This window comes from Furipterus horrens, unplaced genomic scaffold (genome assembly GCF_987537825.1).
Source record: "Furipterus horrens unplaced genomic scaffold, mFurHor1.1.pri manual_scaffold_1, whole genome shotgun sequence".
Classification (NCBI taxonomy): Eukaryota; Metazoa; Chordata; class Mammalia; order Chiroptera; family Furipteridae; genus Furipterus; species Furipterus horrens.
The window spans coordinates 81,679,527-81,699,435 of record NW_028327171.1 but is presented as its reverse complement, the minus strand read 5'-3'; the positions used below and the strand labels follow the sequence as shown (position 1 = coordinate 81,699,435).

General features: G+C 40.0%; 1 protein-coding gene across 1 annotated transcript in view; it reads right to left on the bottom strand.

Annotated features, from left to right (window-relative positions):
- LOC150021354 (ephrin type-A receptor 6) overlaps nt 1-19,909 on the bottom strand; it is a 917,557-nt gene that overhangs the window by 244,721 nt on the left and 652,927 nt on the right. Inside the window, exon 11 of the mRNA XM_090276016.1 lies at nt 10,647-10,832. Within this exon, the coding sequence (XP_090132142.1) occupies nt 10,647-10,832 (186 nt within the window). The remainder of the gene's footprint in view (nt 1-10,646; nt 10,833-19,909) is intronic.

The window sequence follows — 19,909 nt, the reverse complement described above, 5'->3', positions numbered from 1 at the left end:
TGACAACCTGGGTGAAATGGACAAATTTCTGGAAACATATATTCTTCCAAAAATGAATCAAGAAGAATCAGAAAACCTGAATAGACCAACAATAACTTGTGAAATTGAAGCAGTAATAAAAAAAACTACCAGCACACAAAAGCCCTGACTGGATAACTTCATAGGTGAATTTTACTTAACATTTAGGCAAGAGCTAACTCTATTCTTCTCTATTCCAAAAAATTCAAGAAGAGGTAAGACGCAGAAACTCTTTTTATGAGATCAGTATTATCCTAATTCCAAAACCAGGTAGACACAACACAGAAAGAAAATTACAGGCCAATATCACTTATGAACATAGATGACAAAATCCTCAACAAAATATTGGCAAGCCAGATCCAGCAATACATTAAATAGATCATACACCATTAGCAAGTGGGATTCATTATAGGGATGTGAGAATGGTACAATATTCACAAATCAATAAACACAATACACCACATAAAGAAAATGAAAAATAAAAATCACAAAAAAATCACATGATAATACGAATTCTAAAATAGCATTTGATACAGCACAGCACTCATTTATGATAAAAACACTCAGCGAAGTGGGAATAGAGGAAGCATTCCTCAATATAATAAAAGCCATATATGTAAAACCTATAGCCAACATCATACTCAATGGGCAAAAACTAAAAGCTTTACCCTAAGATCAGGAATAAGACAAAGCTGTTCACTTTCACCACTTTTATTCAACATAATATTGGAAGTTCTAGCCACAGAGATCAGACAAGAAAAAGAAATAAAAGGCATCCAGATTGGAATGGAGGAAGTAAAACTGTCATTATTTGCAGATGGCATGATAGTTGTACATAGAAAACCCTAAGGTTTCATCAAAAAACTACTCGACCTATTAAGTGAAATTGAAAAAATCGTGGGATACAAAGTCAATATTCAAAAATTGAAGGTATTTTTGTATATCAGCAATAAAATATCAGAAACTATAGCAACAATAAAAATAAAAGTACTTAGGAATAAACTTAACCAAAGAGGTAAAAGACCTTTACTCAGAATACTATAGAACACTGAAGAAAGAAATTAGGTCAGATACAAATTAATGGAAGTATATATCATGCTCATGGATTGAAAGAATTAACATCATTAAAACATCCATACTACCCAGAGCAATCTATATATTCAACGCAATCCCTATTAAAATACCAATGACATATTTCACAGATTTAGAACAAATATTTCAAAAATTTTTATGGAACCAAAAAAAGACCCCGAATAGCCACCGCAATCTTGAGAAAGAAGAACAAAGTAGGAGGCATCACAATATCTGATACCAAACTATATTACAAGTCCACTGTAATCAAAATAGTCTGGCACGGGCATAAGAACAGACACATAGATCAATGGAACAGAATAGAGAGCCCAGAAATAATCCAGTGTCTCTATGGTCAGTTAATATTTGACAAAGGTGGAAGGAGCATAAAATGGAGTAAAAATAGCCTCTTCCACAAATAGTGTTGGGAGAAATGGACAGGGATGTGCAAAAAAATGAAACTAGACCACCAACTTATACCACACACTAAAATAAACTCAAAATGGGGAAAAGGCTTAAACATAAGCTGTGACACCATAAAAATCCTAGAGGAAAATGGCAGTAAAATTTCAGATATTCCATGCAGTAATATTTTCGCTGATTCATCTTCTAGGGCAAGGGAAATAGAGGAAAGAATAAACACGTAGCACTACATCAAACTAAAAACCTTCTGCACAGCTAAAGAAAACATCATCAAAATGAAAAGGAAACCAACCATATGGGAAAAAATATTTACCTGTGGTAACTTGGACAAGGGTTTGAGCTCCAAAATATATAAAGAACTCATACAACTCAACACCAGAAAGACAAACAATCCAGTTAAAAAATAGGCAAAAAACCTGAACAGACACTTCACCAAGGAGGACATACAAAGGATCCATAAGCATATGAAAGGATGCTCAACATCACTAGCCATCAGAGAGATGCAAATTAAAACCACAATGAGATATCACCTCACAGCAGTCAGAATGGCCATCATTAACAAATCAAAAAACAAGTGCTGGTGAGGACATGGATAAAAGGGAACCCTAGCACACTGTTGGTGGGAGTGCAGTGTTGCAGCCACTGTGGAGAACAGTATGGAATTCCTTCAAAAAACTAAAAATGGAACTACCTTTTGATCCAGTGATTATACCCTAAGAATCCTGAAACACCAATTCAAAAGAAGCTATGCACCCCTATGTTCATTGTAGCATTATTTAAAATAGCCAAGTGTTGGAAACAGTCTAAGTGCCAATCTGTAAATAAATGGATTTAAAAACTGTGGTACATTTGCACAAAGGAATACTACACAGAAGAAAGAAGGAACTCCTACCTTTCTCAACAGCATGGATGGAACTGGAGAGTATTATGCTCAGTGAAATAAGCCAAGTAGGGAAAGACAAATACCATATGATCTCACTATAATAGGAAACTAATGAACAAATAGAAAACTAATGAACAAATGAGCAAAATAGAACCAGAGGCATGGAAACAAGGAACAGATTGACAGTGACAGAGGGGAGGTGGGTGGGAGATAAGGGGGAAAAAAGGGGAAAGGTCAAGTCAAGGAACAGGTATAAATGACCCATGGACATGGACAACAGGGTGGGGATTGACTGTGCGAGACAGGGGAGGTGAGCAGGGCAGGGGAGTGGAAGGGGGGAAAATTGGGACAACTGTAATAGAACAACAATAAAAAGAAAACAAAATAGTAAATATTAAGGATGGTAGGAAGAGAGAAAATATACCAAATTATGATGTCTTCTCTTTTTGCTGCCTGGTTTCTTTCCTTTTCCCTTGGGTTGACTCTCTTCTCACTTTCAATGTATTCCTCTCATTTATCAACAGTGCTTTTGGGGGCAGCAGCTTCTGTCATGATATCCAGGTTCTCTTGTGTTCTCAGTGATACTTGCAATCTTTCTAATGTTTCCTGATCAGTTTTCTTTCACACTCTATCTGGAGCTACCCCCAGCCCTCTACCCATCATCTCAGCAAATGATTTTGCATCCTTCGTTACCGGTAAAGGGAAAGCTGGTAACTCCAGAGGCAGCTGGGCCTTCTAGGTACCAACAGCCTTTTCATATCATAGTTATCTATGTACCCATGTAGGGTTAGCTTAGTACATTTTCTTTCAGCTCCCCAACAATTTAAATAGGAAGAGACACAAGAGATAAATGAGTGTAAGTTTTGAGATGCTTTTGTCATTTAGTATGAATGTAACTTAAAATTCAAGCGAATGGTGAAGAATAAAACCAGAGGAGGTAGATGCAGGGAACTAACTTGTGAGGGCAGACATTTTTGCTTTCCTATTCACTGCCAAATGCCTACTGCTTAGAAAGGTGCATGACACAGAGTAGTTAGGAACTTAAAGTATTACTTGAATTAATGAATAACTTAAAGAATGCTAAGCATTTGGGATTTAAGTAAGAAACCAACACAATTTAATTTGCTGTTTTTTAACCCATCAATCTAATTGCAGTGTACACACATTTCACTCACTCTGTACCATGCAATCTGGCCTCCAACCTGTGCTGTAATGAGCTGGCCCCTCCCAATTGCTTCAAAAAATAGATCCTTCTCAATCCTTATCTTACTTGGCTTCTCAGGTCATTTTATTCTCTTGATGTCTTCCTCATTCTTAGAAATCTGCCCTTTCTCTTTCAGGTTGTGCCTGTCTTTGCCTGCCTATTGGAGTTAGTTCTCCTCAGCCTTCTGGGACATCCCATCCTCCCTCTTGCCTCAGCTGTCCATCAGTACTCATCCAAATTTGTACCTGCGGCCCAGATGTCCACCCAAGCTCCAGAGGCTTCCTGGAAGTCTTTACATGTCCCAGACACCTCAAACTTAACATGTCCAATTCTGAATTCATTATTTCCCCTCCAAAGCTGTTATTTCTTCAGAATTTCCTCTGCATTTCCCTATTTATGGAAACCAGAAACTTGGAAGTCATCTGAAATTATCCCCATATACAGTCACTGAAATCTCAATTTAACCTAAAATATCTCTTAAATATCAATCTGTTTTCTCATTATTTTTCACTTGGATTACTACCCTAGCTGCCTTTTCCTGCCTCTAGTCTTTTTCTTTCAACATGTACTCTTTTTCTTATTATTACTTTGCTTCAGCTGTTGTGGATGTTCTCCCAACATGTCAATTTCTTTCTTAGCACAAGCATTTAGAACTATGTTTCCTCTGCCTGGGGTACTTTCCTACCAAACCTTGGCACGGCTTGCTCCTTCACTTCACTTAGGTATTTTTTCCTCTTTACCTAAGATGATATTTATATCCAGGGTGGGGGAAAAGTAGGTTTACAGTTGTAATACAAATAAGTAATACAATAATTAATAAATAATAACACAAGAATAAACTCTGTTTTGCATACTCACAACTGTAAACCTCCTTTTGCCCATCCAATATTTAGATTTCTCTTTTTCTCCAGTTGGTAGAAGCTCTTTTTCACTGCTTAATTACAAATGACTAGAAGAGTGGGCACCCAATAAACATTCATGGAATGAATACATGAATAAATTAATGAGTAATTGTATCCAAGATTGCATATGCCACACACCATATTGGAAAATACTGGCCTACTTACTCGATGTTTGCAGTGGACTGTCTGTAACAAATGAGCTTCTTGGGGGCACTGAGGCCTTCATTTCTGTGTCTCTAAGTTTTAATCAGCAGTGGTATCTAACACATGAAGGTGCTCAGTAAATGTTGCTTGGAAAACAAAACAAAACACTTACCCTACCTTAGCTAGCAGGGTAGCTGAATTCCAAAAGAAAAAAAACCCATCTAATTTCTTTCATTAGAATCAGCTTTGCAGAATAATTTACCTTCCCCCTACAAAACATATTCTATATATCCAAAACTCAATTTTGCTTACAGGAGAATTTTACCTATCCTTTTCTACTTTACAGCTTGGTAGAATAAAAACTTTACTGAAGACACTTTTTGTGCCTCCTGGAACCTCTCCATCTTACTCTTCTTATATGAACCTGAAGTTGGAGGTGGAGTGATAAGTTATCACTGGCACAAATTTCCCTCACAAACACCTTCATTCTCTTCTTTTGGCAAAGGAAAATATATTAAAATTTTAGAGCTAGATTTGATTTTTATTGTTTTCTAGTCTCATATGCACTTTTTAATCCTTTGTGCAGAGGAAAAAATTGAGGCCTAATGATGCTGAGTTGAGTTGTCCAAGTCCTTGTGGCTCAGAGCGGGATATCCCAACCAGGTAGAGAGGCAGAAGCCATGCTGGTGGGACAATGCACTACTTGATAAATAGAATGCAATGTTGGGACCAGGGAGGCAGTTCTTGCACATTTAATGTACAATGTATTTAACTGGCTTGAACTGACTCCCTGACGTTGAATCCATGTGGCATGAAAACTGTCTAGAAGGCATCCGCAACATTTTGGAATATTTTTAAAGGGTCTGAGGAGGCATAGCACTTCCTGTTATACTTTCTGTATCATCCCACGGGTTTTTTGGGAAGGTTCTATGATGAAATGGTATTAGGTTTGGAAATTTGGTTGCTATCCCTATTGGCTTCTATTCCTTCTTACTGGACTTACAATTTACATATTTGAGTCAGTATATGTAAATTTAGTCGTCGTCGGCAGCCGTCCGTCTCGAGAGATGATGGTGTAGCTTCTTAAGAGTCTATCTGCACCGCCGAGAATGGCTGTGCAGTCCGACTCGGGAGTGACACGGTATCTGTCTCCTCCCGTGTTGAATCGACATCTTGCGATGACGCTGGAGTGTCCTCTCCAGTGAAGCTGAAGCTACAGAGCCTGGGCAGGGTGATATGGAGGGTCTGCTGTTGCCCATGCAGCAGACCCCCCCTCTCTTCGCAGCTGAAGGGTCCAAGGGAAAGACGGAGTCAATACAGCTTGGCTTCAGGTGCGCCGCAGGAGTTGCCGGTGTTGACTACAACGTCAAACCGCCTTAGGGACTCCGGCTCCGGATTTTCTGTCGGGGTTTACTCCCTTAGCCTTTCCCCTGAAGAGGTATGCCGCAAGGCAGCGGAGGTTTTTTGGAGTCAGAGTTTTCCTTCTCTGATGTGCCCTGACTGGAAGATCGAACCAGCGACACTTAGCTCGCAGGCCGATGCTCAATCCACTGAGCCAAACCAGCCAGGGCTCGTAAATTTAGTAATAACCTACTTATCTGGGATACAGGCACTTCATTACCTCTCCTTTTGGTTCTTCCATCATTATTTCAAACTGCATGGCCCGATCTTCTGGAGTGTGGCATCTGAACTGTATTTCTACATAATTTGGCCACCTTTCTTACATTTTTATAGAAGGTTAGCACTTTCTCTTTTGGCTATGTAGTTCAGGAGACTGGCGTATACATTACCTGTTATAAATTGCTACTATCCATGCTGCTAATGGCTATAAATCTGTTCTCTGACTGATGGTTTCTATTTGTTCTTGGAAAAAAAAGTATGAGCTAAGTATAAGGTTTAGCTTGACTAATCTTTTTTTTTATATCAGTTGTATCTTAACAGGTTAATGAAACTGTGATGTGTATCAAATAAATAGGTGTAACTTTAATCAGATACATTTTTATATATATAGTTTTTAATCATTTAACTTTCAAGTTTACAATAAAAGTAGTTATATGCACAAATATGAAAGAGTAAAAGTGTTCCAAAAAACTTTGTGATATGTATTTCTCAGAGATAAAACTTATAGAAGATAAAAAGTATGCATATTAGAACTTATAAAAGGATTTGATGAAGATTTTGATTTATATTTTTGTATTAGTTTCCACTGAGAGTCTGTGAATTTATTTCTCAGAACCCGAGGATACTCTACTAATATGACATATAAACCTATATCACGTTTATCTTTGTCAGTATTATCTTCTATGCAATATGGTAGTCCTTAGGGAGCATTAATTGCTAGCTATCCCTTAGCTACTTGAAGGCAATCCTGGAATCGTCGGCAGCCGTCTGTCTCAAGAGACGATGGTGTAGCTTCTTAAGAGTCTATCTGCACCGCCAAGAATGGCTGTGCAGTCCGACTCGGGAGTGACACGGTATCTGTCTCCTCCCGTGTTGAATCGACATCTTGCGATGACGCTGGAGTGTCCTCTCCAGTGAAGCTGAAGCTACAGAGCCTGGGCAGGGTGATATGGAGGGTCTGCTGTTGCCCATGCAGCAGACCCCCCCTCTCTTCGCAGCTGAAGGGTCCAAGGGAAAGACGGAGTCAATACAGCTTGGTTTCAGGTGCGCCGCAGGAGTTGCCGGTGTTGACTACAACGTCAAACCGCCTTAGGGACTCCGGCTCCGGATTTTCTGTCGGGGTTTACTCCCTTAGCCTTTCCCCTGAAGAGGTATGCCGCAAGGCAGTGGAGGTTTTTTGGAGTCAGAGTTTTCCTTCTCTGATGTGCCCTGACTGGAAGATCGAACCAGCGACACTTAGCTCGCAGGCCGACGCTCAATCCACTGAGCCAAACCAGCCAAGGGCACATCCTGGAATAATTACCATGTATTTATGGGAATGAGGCATTTATTTATTTATTGCTTTTCTCCTAAAAACCCCACAGCACTGGAGTTAGGAAGATAACGGAATAAATATACCCACTTTCTCTGTGGGAATTATTTCTTTCACTGTCTCCACCACCCATCCCTGTGGCACCACTACCTCCTTATATGGGGCTCACTCTTACAAATTAAAACTATGGTATCGCCACTCAAAAGTGTATTGAATCCATCCTTTCTCAATTATATTTTCTTTTCTTATTTCCTCCACCTTTCTCTCTCTCTTTCTTTTTTTCTTTGAAATGGAACAGGACTTTAACTTTGGGATCTTATAAATTTGGCTGCATTGAGATCACTGGTACCATTTTAAGACAAGACTGTTGATGTAAATAATAACTGTGCTGATTGTTTGGATGTTTATATGAAATATACTGAGTATTTCAAATGTTATAGACTATCTTATTAAACCTATTCAGTTGATTTAGAATAAAAAAGTCCTACTACTTCATAGGGATAATAAATTTTTTTCTTTTCATATACTTTTATGTTTGTATAACATGTAAATGAAACACATAGGAATGTATGAAAAATTACATAATGCAATTTATCAAAAGGAGAAAATAAATTTCTGATACTTCTCAGGCTTTGAATTTATTGTTGGACAATTATTTCCAGATATTTCAGGTACAAATACACATAAAAGGAATTCAATATCATACTTAAATTGTTATTTTAGATGTTTTGCAAAGATTCATAACCCAACTTTAAATTTATCTTTTCCTTCCAGAGAGATATAAAACAAAAGAAATAACATGAAATACTCAGGCTAAATGAATAACAAGGAAGTCAGAACATATAAAAGAAATGATTACCATGTTATTTCCCCTCATTTAGATTATAATCTGCTAGGCATTGTGGCATAGCTAAATCTTTCTGAAGTTTACATTTTAGAGGTAATTTATTATTTTACTTACATAAATATTTTCCTTATTTTAAAAAGTATATATTGAAAAAAATAAAATAATTTAATGTCATTTAATCCAGATAAGATAATTAAAGTGTAAAACTATGGTATTCACTGTGATATAGCAAAAACAAACATTAAACAAAAAAGCCATGGGTTTTAGAGTCAGACAGACTCTTTAAATACCAGCCATGCTCCTTGCTATGAGTTAGAGGTCCTAATGAAGGTTAAATAAACTGAGATTCAATGGATATTGATACTCAGAAGAGTTGCTGTAAAAATGAAATGGCAAACCATGTTTAAAGTACCTGGCACGGAGTGTCAGTAGTTGCTACTATGTAATGTGGCTTACTGTGAGCCACATGCTATTGCTAAATGCTTTATACATTTAATATAAATGTAATCCTTACAACATTCTTACAGAGTAGATGTTACTGGCCCTATTTTATAGATGTAGAAGTAAAGAATAAAGGGATTAAAAAGTTTACTCAAACTTGCACAAGTGGGGAGAGCAGCATTCTAACCGGGGTCCATCTGTTTGGTTAGCTATGGTTATGCAATTAATTACTCAGTGGCTTTAAACAACAACCATTTTATTATCTCTCATGATTTTATGGGTTGACTAAACTGAGCGGGGTGATTCTTTGCTGCAGATGTCAACTGCAGCTGCAGCATCTGGTGGCGGTTGGAGAGGGGGAGCAGTGTCTGAGATGGTTCATCATTAGCCTGGTACATGGTGCTGATGGCCTGCTGAGAGCTCAGATAGAGCTGCCAACTGGAGAGCCTCAGTTCTCCTCCTCTTTGCAGTACTGCATGTATCCTTACTATGTGGATTGGTTTGGCTTAGCATTAAACTTTGAGTTTCAGGAACGAGTTTTGAAAGAGGACTAGCTCCCATGTGTAAACGTGTAAGATACTCTTCATTGTATCACACTTGTTAATATCTCATTGGCCAAGACTAGTCACATGGGAGAGAAAAACACAAGGGCATGAATACTGGAAGGTCCCATTAAGGCCACTACAGTAACAGTCCACTGCAACAGCTGTCATCAATGAACTCTTCAATGACTCTGAACTACCATGGCTGTCAGTAATGTTCTGCTCCCATTGGGTAGCATGTTGGACAATGCCTTGTGAGAAGAGTTAAGTGTTTCAGACACAGTCAATTATATATTTATATATTTATTTATTTTTTATTTTTTATTGTTTTTCTATTACAGTTGTATATATTTAGTAAATTTTTATACTTTTCTGCTCCAAATATGATATTAAATTTCAATTTCAAATAAATGACTTTCAAAGAAATTTCAATTTTATGAAAGAATAATGTCTCTCAAAGATTTAAATTGTTTTTATGTGTTATTTTAAATGCCATTCTGTATTGGGTTTTATATGTTATTTTTATTAATGAATAAAATAAGGAGAAATATAGTTAGGCTTTATGCCTTATGATTATTCAAATAAAAGTGAATACATAGCAATCTATTTCTTACAGATATGATTAATTGTGGATTTAAAAAAATACTTTTTTCAAAGAACTGGCTTTCATTCCACTATTTCTATTAAGAACAGACTTTTTATTTCTGAAATTGTAATTCTATATCAACTTCATATAAATTAAACTAATTGAGTCCTAATGGGATTCATGTAGATGAATTCCACACAGAACTTTTTGTTTAAAAGTTTTATTTCAGATAAAGTATTCCATATTTGTATATGCAATTTATTTCCAAACAGAAGTATTTTACCTTACTGACCCAAAATATTTAAATTGTTTCTTCTACTAATCCTGAAATTTAGGCAGCTTTAGAAAAAGGGAATAGTTTATAGAAATGAGGGAGAAAAAAAAAAAAACCAGTTTACCCTTGCTTCATTACTCCAAGTTAAATTAGCAAATAATTTATAGGTAATAAATACCATTTCAAAGCAGTTTGGTGACCAGTGCAAACTCTGATAATGTCATAGACAAATATCAAGACTCTGAGGGTTGATATCAGAAGATAATATCAAACTAAATTATCCCCTTAATGGCTATAGTATTACTATTAAGCTTTTTTTTTTAATAAAAGGAACTGAGATAAATATACAAAAGAAATAATTAAAGAAATCAGTACTTACTTTTTGTGACAACACCTTCTAGTCGAATGATATTTGGGTGGTCAAACTGACCCATGATACTAGCCTCTCTTAGAAAATCTCTTCTTTGCCGATCCATGTGGCCACCTTTCAAAGTTTTGATGGCAACTGGGATCTCCCTTTTCCCTGGTGTCTTCAAACGCCCACTACAGACTTCTCCAAATTCTCCTTAAAATATGAACAAAAGTAGTTATTAGTTTAAAGAGAATACTTATATTCCAGAAGAACGGAGTTGTCATATAGTACCAACTTTTTGCGTTTTAACATAATGACTCTCAAGTGTGTGATTTTCATTTGGAGATTTATTTCTTAAAATTAAATTTTAATTTTATTTTTGATTGATATGATTTATAATAAATAGCAGAATGCAGTTTCGTATGTTGTGCAACAGAAGCTACCATCGATAGATATTCCTGATCTGCTGAGAAATTATGAATTGTTGAGTGGGTGATGCTAATGTAATTCTATTGGAAAACAATCACTGCATAATGTTTCCTGTTCCTGTTCTCAATATTGATATGTGGGTCAAATGTCTGCTCTATTCTGGGAATTCATCAGGCCTATGTAGCTGAATTGATCCTGTAGGCCATATGCCTGGTCTTTCTTCACTGCCATTAGAAATCAATGCTAGGGTCAATTTGTACATGAACATATTGAAAAAAACACACTAAAGTCAACTATAATAAGTAATTCCACAGGGTAAATTATAAGTCACATGTTTGGAATACAAATACCGTAAGTTCAGCAATGGCTCCATTGGACAGATTAAATAATTGCCAAATACTTATCGTGAAGTTACTACATATATATCCAGTGCTAGAGTGCTGTGAATTTCAAAGAAGTATAAGGCTTGGTCTCTATTCTCAGGAGTTTATCATTTAGTAGAAGAGTTTGATAAACATAATTGAGACAACTTGAGAATGTAAGAATCAATCTTTGCAAGTGCTGAATTAAGTAAGAATGGTGAGAGCTGGAAGACTTCCCAGAGGAGATATAAGTTTTTCTGGACCTTGAATGATGGGTACAATTTGGATATTCAAGAAAAGCAGAAACATTGCAGAAAGGGGTTTATGAAGGGGGGGAGTGAAGTGAAGACAAAGATTCAAATATCAGAAATTGTAAAAAGAACGATGTGGACATAAGGTAGTAAGGATACAAGGCTGACAAGGGATATTATTGTGAAAAAGGTCAGAGGCTTTCTCAGTGCAACACAAAACAATTCAATAAAGCTTGAAATTCAAGACTTAATTTACCTAGGGCCAACGACCTGCATTTACATATGAGTAGGATGTTGACCCCCAATTTATTCATATATAAAGTGGAGATAATAAAACCTTCCATAATTCTATAATATCCCTTGTCTATGAGAATATTTGGAAGATTAAAAGTAATAACATATGTGAAAGTGCTTATAAAATGTAAAGTGCTATTCATGTGCTTTAAATTATACAAATCTTTGGGAGAGCGAAAGGAATGAATAGTAAAGTATCTTCAGTTGGTTTATTAGCAGGTCTGGTCAACAGTTTGATGCAATGTAAATTTAAGCGTAAAGGATTAAATTAAATTTTCCAATTGTTCTTTGTACTATTGCATTGCAGTCAACCAAAAGTTGACTATACATTGAAATTAACTACCTTTTGGTGTAAATACTTATATTTTTTAAGTGGAAAAAAGCTAAGAAGAAACAGGTCAAAACTTTGCTTCCTAAATTATGTGTAAACACATCGTTTAGAAATAGAAAGCAGTCTAACAGAGTTTATTCTATATATATTAAACAAACAAATAAATGAGCAAACAATTAACATTGATTAGAACGTGGTCCCTAAGTTCAGTGCATACGATATTGATGTTTTACAAATCTTGCATCATTTAACATCAGAACCAGAATAATCTTCTTTTTTTTTTTTTCTTACTTAATGGTACTTTCAATCTGTTGTGGGTTAAATGTTCTTATATTCACAAAAGAAGAAGCCATAGTTTTTCAGTTTTATTTGTAATAATGCTTTTCAATTTTTAAAAGATTTTCTCTTGGATATAAAAAATGGCAATTGATAGAAAATTTCAATAATTTTCTATTAAGACTCCAAACCTTGACAGAAAAGGAATGTGCATTTGTTGAAGCTAGTGTCCAATACATCCATGCCTACTAAAATACTTGAAATTCCTTCTCAGATTACTTTGGCTTGTTGTAATAAAGATCTACAACAAAATAAATATTTTCTTCTATTTTTTATATTGCCTTAATAAATCTGTTAGTACATGTAAAGATTCAGCAGTATTCAAAACCCTTCACCTGCCAGGACCCCATAATCCAATTGATTTTCTGTTAACATTTCATAGTAATTCAAATAAATTTTTAAGTATAGTGAAATAAATAGAAAACTCTGTTGGTATTTTATCAAGACAGGTATAGAGGTAATTTTCTTTGATTTTCTGTTGCCTGAAATTCATGTATCTTATTAACACCAGACAGGTGTTTTCTTCATGTCAAGCTTTTCTCGATCAAGCTGTTATCACACACTTTATTTATTTAAGCAATTAATTTTTTAAATGTAATCTTTATTGTATTTTTTCCATCATCTTTTAGTCTCTTTATACTCCCACCCCCAGCAATCATCACACTGTTGTCCATGCCCATGAGTCCCTTTTCCTTTTTGCTCAATCCCTCCACCCTCACACCTCCCTGCCCCACTAGCTGTTACCCTGCTCTCTATCTATGAGTCTGTCTCTATTTTCCTTGTTAGTTCAGTTTGTTAATTACATTCCACATATGAATGAAATCATATATGATATATTTCTTTCTCTGACTGGCTTATTTCACTTAGCATAATGTTCTCCAGGTTCACCCATACATTGCAATGGGGTAAATTTTTCTTCTTTTTAACAGCCAAGTAGTATTCCATTGTGTAAATGTCCCATAGTTGTTTTATCTACTCATCTATCAATGGGCACTTGGGCTGTTTCCATATCTTGGCAATTGTAAATAATGCTACAATGAATATAGGGGTGATTATGTTCTTTTGAATTAGTGTTTTGGGTTCCTTTCACATTTTTTTAGTGACACTAAATTTGGTCACCACACTTAAAGACCTGAGACCCCTAGTGAATTCTTAAGGCAAAGTCTAAAAAATTTGGTCACAGAATGTACAAAAACCCCTATTGGTGATAGGCCTGGAAATATCTGACATCTCAGGCAGAGAGGAAAAAATATTTTAGATTAAATGTATACTTTCAGATGGTGCCAAAGACTGATCTAGTATATGATTGTCCTTGTAGCAAGAGAGGAGGTCCTGTACATTACCATAAGATAAATAATTCCTCAATAAGATTTGTTAATGTTTATATATAAAGTTAGTTCATTATTAATTCACTGACTATAGGAATATGGTATTAACTACTTCTCTTTTTTCATTTTCAATGCCTTGTCATCATTATTAACAAAAGTAATGCACTTATATAAGTGCTTATCATAATCAAAGTCTAAAAACTAATTTATATTTTAATCTCAACAACAAACCTTTAAGGGGGGGTTCCATTGTTATCCCCACTTAACAGATGAGAAAACTAAGGGACATAAGCAAATAACTGGCCCACACTGGCACAACAAGTTAAGTGGTAGGACTGTAAGTTGAACCCAGACAGTCTGGCTCCAGAGTTCTTGCTTATAACCACTATTCTCTGCTGTCTGAGAGGTTTATCATTGTTACTGTTTTCTTATTTTAGTATGCTAAATTTGCAGTTGGTAACAATAGTATCTTTCAATCAACTTTTGCATAGGTTGAAACACATCAACAGGATATGCACAGGAAGAAGGAATCATCGTCGTCGGCAGCCGTCCGTCTCGAGAGACGATGGCGTAGCTTCTTGAGAGTCTATCTGCACCGCCGAGAATGGCTGTGCAGTCCGACTCGGGAGTGACAATCCCTGCCGCACTTGGTACAGGTGAAGGCAGATGGCTGTTGTTGCTGCTGCTGACGCTGCTTCCGCCTCGATCTTTTCTGGACCGACTCCTTGTTGCGCGCAGCCTCCGCGCGTGACGTACCTTGCCTGACCGCGAGCCTCCAGGCTAGGCGGTCGTCTGCTTGAACTTCCCATGTGTTGAGATTGATGGAGCATTGTGTCATGTCCTTTTTGCAGATGTCTTTGAACTGCAGTTTCGGGTGCCCTGTCATCCTCTTGCCTTCTGCTAGCTCGCCGTAGAGGAGGTCTTTGGGGATACAGCCTGCATCCATTCTTTTGACATGGCCGAGCCACCTGAGGCGTCTCTCGCTAAGAACTGCATGCAAACTGCTCATATTGGCTCGCTTCAGCACCTCGGTGTTGGGGACCTTATCCTGCCAGGCGACATGCAGGACGCGTCGCAGGCACCTCATGTGGAAGCTGTTGAGTTTCCTTTCGTGCCTTGCGTAGGTGGTCCACGTCTCGCTGCCATAGAGGAGAGTGCTGAGTACGCAGGCTTGGTAGATGCGCAGTCTGGTTTTCTCAGTGAGGCTGGAATTGTTCCACGCTCGCCGGTTCAGTCTGGCCATAACTGTGGCTGCCCTGGCGATTCTCCGGTTGACCTCCAGGTCGACTGACAGAGAGCTCGAGATGGTGGACCCGAGGTAAGTGAAGTCGTTGACAACCTCCAGGGTGTATCCGTCGATGGTGATGCATGGGGGAGTCCCCGTGCCTTGAGCCATAACATTCGTCTTCGTCAGGCTGATGGCTAGTCCGAACTCCTTGCATGCGTGGGAAAGGCAAGTGACTAGCTGCTGGAGTCCCTCTTCGGAGTGTGATGTCAAGGCTGCGTCGTCGGCGAAGAGCATCTCACGGATGAGCACCTCTTTGACTTTGGTCTTGGCTCGTAGACGGGCCAGGTTGTAGAGCTTGCCATCGGATCTGGTGTGAATGAAGACACCCTCGCTGCAGTCCTTAAAGGCGTATTGGAGGAGCATGGAGAAGAAGATTCCGAACAGCGTAGGCGCGAGGACGCAGCCCTGCTTTACTCCGCTGCTGACTGGGAAGGCCTCAGAGGTTGCGCCGTTGTAGGACACCGTGCTGTGCATGTTGTCGTGAAAGGACATGACCACAGCAAGCAGATGTGGTGGACAGCCAATCTTCCGTAGCAAGCTGAAGAGTCCGCTTTGACTGACCAGATCAAACGCCTTCGTGAGGTCAATAAAGGCGAGGTAGAGTGGTTTATGCTGCTCGTGACACTTCTCCTGCAGCTGGCGTAGGGAGAAGATCATGTCCACTGTTGAGCGGCCAGCTCTGAAGCCACACTGGGACTCTGGGTAGACGCGGGAAGCAAGGGTCTGCAGGCGGGCAAGAGCGACCCGGGCGAATACTTTGCCGACGACGCTGAGGAGAGAGATGCCCCAGTAGTTGTTGCAGTCGCTGCGGTCTCCTTTGTTCTTGTACATGGTGATAATGTTGGCGTCTCTCATATCCTGGGGGATGTAACCCTCCTTCCAGCAGCGACAGAGTAGATGGTGGAGCGGCTGTAGCAGGACTGGTTTCCCGCTCTTTAGGATTTCTGGAGGGATTCCGTCGCTTCCTGGTGCTTTCCCGCAAGCGAGGCGGTCGATGGCTTTGCCGAGCTCTGCCGCAGTAGGTGGAGTGTCTAGCTCCTCCATGACTGGTAGGTCTGGGATGGCTTTAAGAGCAGTGTCTGTTACGGTGTTCTTCGTTGCGTACAGCTCGAGGTAGTGCTCGGTCCACCGCCGCATTTGCTGTTCCTGGTCAGTGATGACCTCACCTGTCTTGGACTTAAGGGGGGCGATCTTGGAGGGCATTGGGCCTGTTGCCTTCTTGATACCCTCATACATTCCTCGTGCGTTGCCTATATCGGCGGCTTCCTGAATGCTTCTGCACAGGTTTAGCCAATAGGTGTTGGCACAGTGGCGGGCGGTCTTCTGGACTTTGTTCCTGGCAGCCCGTAGAGCTTGAAGTGTACTGGGAGTGGGCGTGACCTTGTAAGCCAGTAGGGCCTTCCTCTTAGCCTCGATCACGGGTTCCATTTCTTCCCAGTGAGCCTCGTACCAGTCAGCGTTCTTCCGCTCTTTCTTCCCGTAAGCAATAATGGTGGAGTTGTATATGGCGTCGCGGAGACGTGGCCAATTGGATTCGATAATGTCATCTGCCGCCACTCCCTCGCCGAGTGCATCTTCCATCTTGTTGATGAATTGCTGGGTCTTAACTGGGTTGCTGGCACAACTGGTGTTGATGCGTGGGCGACCCTTCATCTTGGAGTGGTGCAACCTCTTCGGCATTATGCGCACCTTGCTTACCACGAGGGCATGGTCCGTGTCGCAGTCTGCACTGTGGTAGCTGCGGGTGAGGAGGGTGCTGCCAATATCCGTTCTTCTGGTGATGACGAGGTCAAGCTGGTGCCAATGACGGGAGCGGGGGTGCCTCCATGACACCTGGTGGATCTCTTTGCACTTGAAGAATGTGTTTGTCACGCACAGGCCGTGGTGACACAAAAGCTCAAGCAGTCGCTGACCATTCTCATTGATCTTTCCTCTCCCAAAGTTTCCGAGGCAGGTGGGCCAGGCCATGTGGTCGGCTCCTACTCTTGCGTTGAAGTCTCCAAGGAGATAGAGAGCGTTACTTCTGGGAATCTTGGATAACGCTTCGTCCAGTGCATGGTAGAACTGTTCTTTCTCTTCGGTGGTGGCGCAGAGGGTTGGGGCATACGCGCTAAGAATGCTGACTGGGCCGAAAGTTGTTGACAATCGGATGGTAAGTAATCTCTCTGTGCCTCCTGTGGGTGGCTCTATGGAGTTAACAAGCGTGTTCTTCACAGCGAACCCGACACCGTGCTGTCTTGGTTGGTCCAGAGACTTCCCTTGCCAGTAGAAGGTGTAGTTGGTTTCTCTGATAGTTCTGTTGTCGGCCAACCGGGTCTCCTGTAGAGCCGCAATGTCGATGTTTAGTCGTGCCAGTTCCCTATCGATGACAGCGGTTTTCCTGGCACCCTCGATCCACAGAAGGTCTGCAGTAAGTCCGGGGCACATGGTCCTGATGTTCCAGCTAGCGAGGCGAAGAGCCGGAGGCTTCTTTCTTGTTGTTTGCTTGGAATTAACTGGTGCGGGTGTTTTGTGGCCCACTTTTCGAGAGGCGCCTCTCTGATCCCCACGCACCCAGTGGGGCAGGCGAGCCATGGCAAGACATCCCATTACCCTAAGGTGGGAATTCCTCCCTCTCCAACAGGGCGAATAGGAGGATGAAAACAGATATACAGTCACAGAATTGCCTATGCCTCCTACCTAACAGCATTTAATCCAGCACAGACTCCGGCTTCTTCAGACCCTCTCCCAAATCACCCAACTGAAGCCCAAATCCTTTAATAGGTTTCATCTAATACCCTGTTACTGACACATACTATCCATTACCCACTCTGTATAATTTTCTTGCTGAACCCAACTTTTTTTTTTACATGTGTTTTATTGATTATACTGTCCCTTCCCTCTGCTCCCCTCCACCCCGTGACCCACCTCCCTCCAGTTGTCCCCTCTTTTAGTTCATGTCCATTGGTTGTGCATATAGTTCTTCTCAACCTCTTCCTGTCTATTCCATTCCCTCCTACTATGCTTCTTAATTCCTGTACCATCTCCCTCCCTCTCCCCCTCCCCCCCTGCTGACCTTCCCCCAGTGTGTTCCCCATACCTATAGTTCTTTTTCCCCTCTCGTTGCCTATTTAGTTTGCCTTTGTTTCTATTCCCTAGCTTCTGTTGTTGGTTCTTGTGATGCAGTTTTCATTTTAATGTTCATAGTTTTGATCCTCCTTTTCCTAAACCAGTCCCTTTAATGTCTCATATAACAGTGGTTTGGATCTAATGAACTCCTTCAGATTTACTTTATCATGGAAGCACTTTCTCTGCCCTTCTATTCTGAATGACAGCTTTGCTGGATAGAGTATTTGTGGCTGTAGGTTTTAGATTTTCATTACTTTGAATATTTCTTGCCAGTCCCTTCTTGCCTGTAAGGTCTCCCTTGAGAAGTCAGCTGAGAGTCTAACTGGGACCCCTTTGTACATGATTTTTTTCTTCTCTCTTGCTGCTTTTAAGATTCTCTCTTTATCTTTAATTTTTGACAATTTGATTATAATGTGTCTTGGAGTGGTTCTCCCAGGGTCCAGTTTTTCTGGAACTCTCTGTGCTTCCTGGACCTGTAAGTTTATTTCCTTCCCCAAGTTCAGGAAGTTCTGCTTTATTATATTTTCACTTAATTTTTAAATTTCTAGTTCTTCTTCACCCTCTGGCAATCCTATAATCCATATGTTCCATCGCTTATAGCTGTCCCAGAGGTTTCTGATCCTCTCCTCACTTTCCTTGTTTTCTGTTTCCTCTTTCCACACTGGTTGACTGTTTGTTCCTTCCCTATGTTCCAGTTTGTTGATTTGATCTCTGGATTTTATTTCCTCACCACTTGTCTTGTATGTGTTTTCATTCATTTTAGTATGAATGGCTTTCAATCCTTCCCGGTCTTGTTCCAAATCTTTTGTTAATTCTGTAAGCCACCTTATAACTATACCTCTCAATTGAGCCTCTAAAAAGTTTCTTATTTGTTCGTCTGTCAGGTTCTTCATCTGCTGCCTGGTGAGTTGCATCACCGGGATTTCTATAGTTGTCTGCCTCATTTTGACAGATTTGTGTTTTGCTTTGTTTCCTGGGCAGGCTGTAGGGGGTGGAGCCCTGTGTACTCGTCACTACCCAGCGACCTGCAGCGATTGGCAACCTTTTTTGTGGCTCTGTGGCGCTTTGAGTGGGGGCAGGGGTCCAAGATGGATTCCTGCCGTTATTCTCCGCTGGGAGACCGGGATCCATCCTCCTGCCCTCTGGGCCTCACCATCCGAGGCAATGGGGGGGCTGCCTTTCCCAGTGTTGGGGTCACAAGCTGCCTGGGCTTGACTGCAGCCGGGATTGCTCCCCCTGCTGCTTTCCCCACTGCTACCACAAACAGCACCGCCCGATTTTGCCCCTCCTACCCATACAATGAGCACTGCTGGTTTATAACTTCGTACACATTGGGCTTCCGTGTAGTTTTATTTTCTGGAATTTCTACTTATCTTTTGTTTTGAGGTAGTTATATTCCTTTCTAGTTGTAGAGGGAGACCAAATGTGTCAGTCTAAGCCTCCATCTTGGCCGGAAGTCTGAACCCAACTTTTTTAACTATAGTGTGTTCCTGGGATCTTTGGCTTGAGAATATTAGCATAATATCCAGGGTGGGGCAAAAGTAGGTTTATAGTTGTATTCAC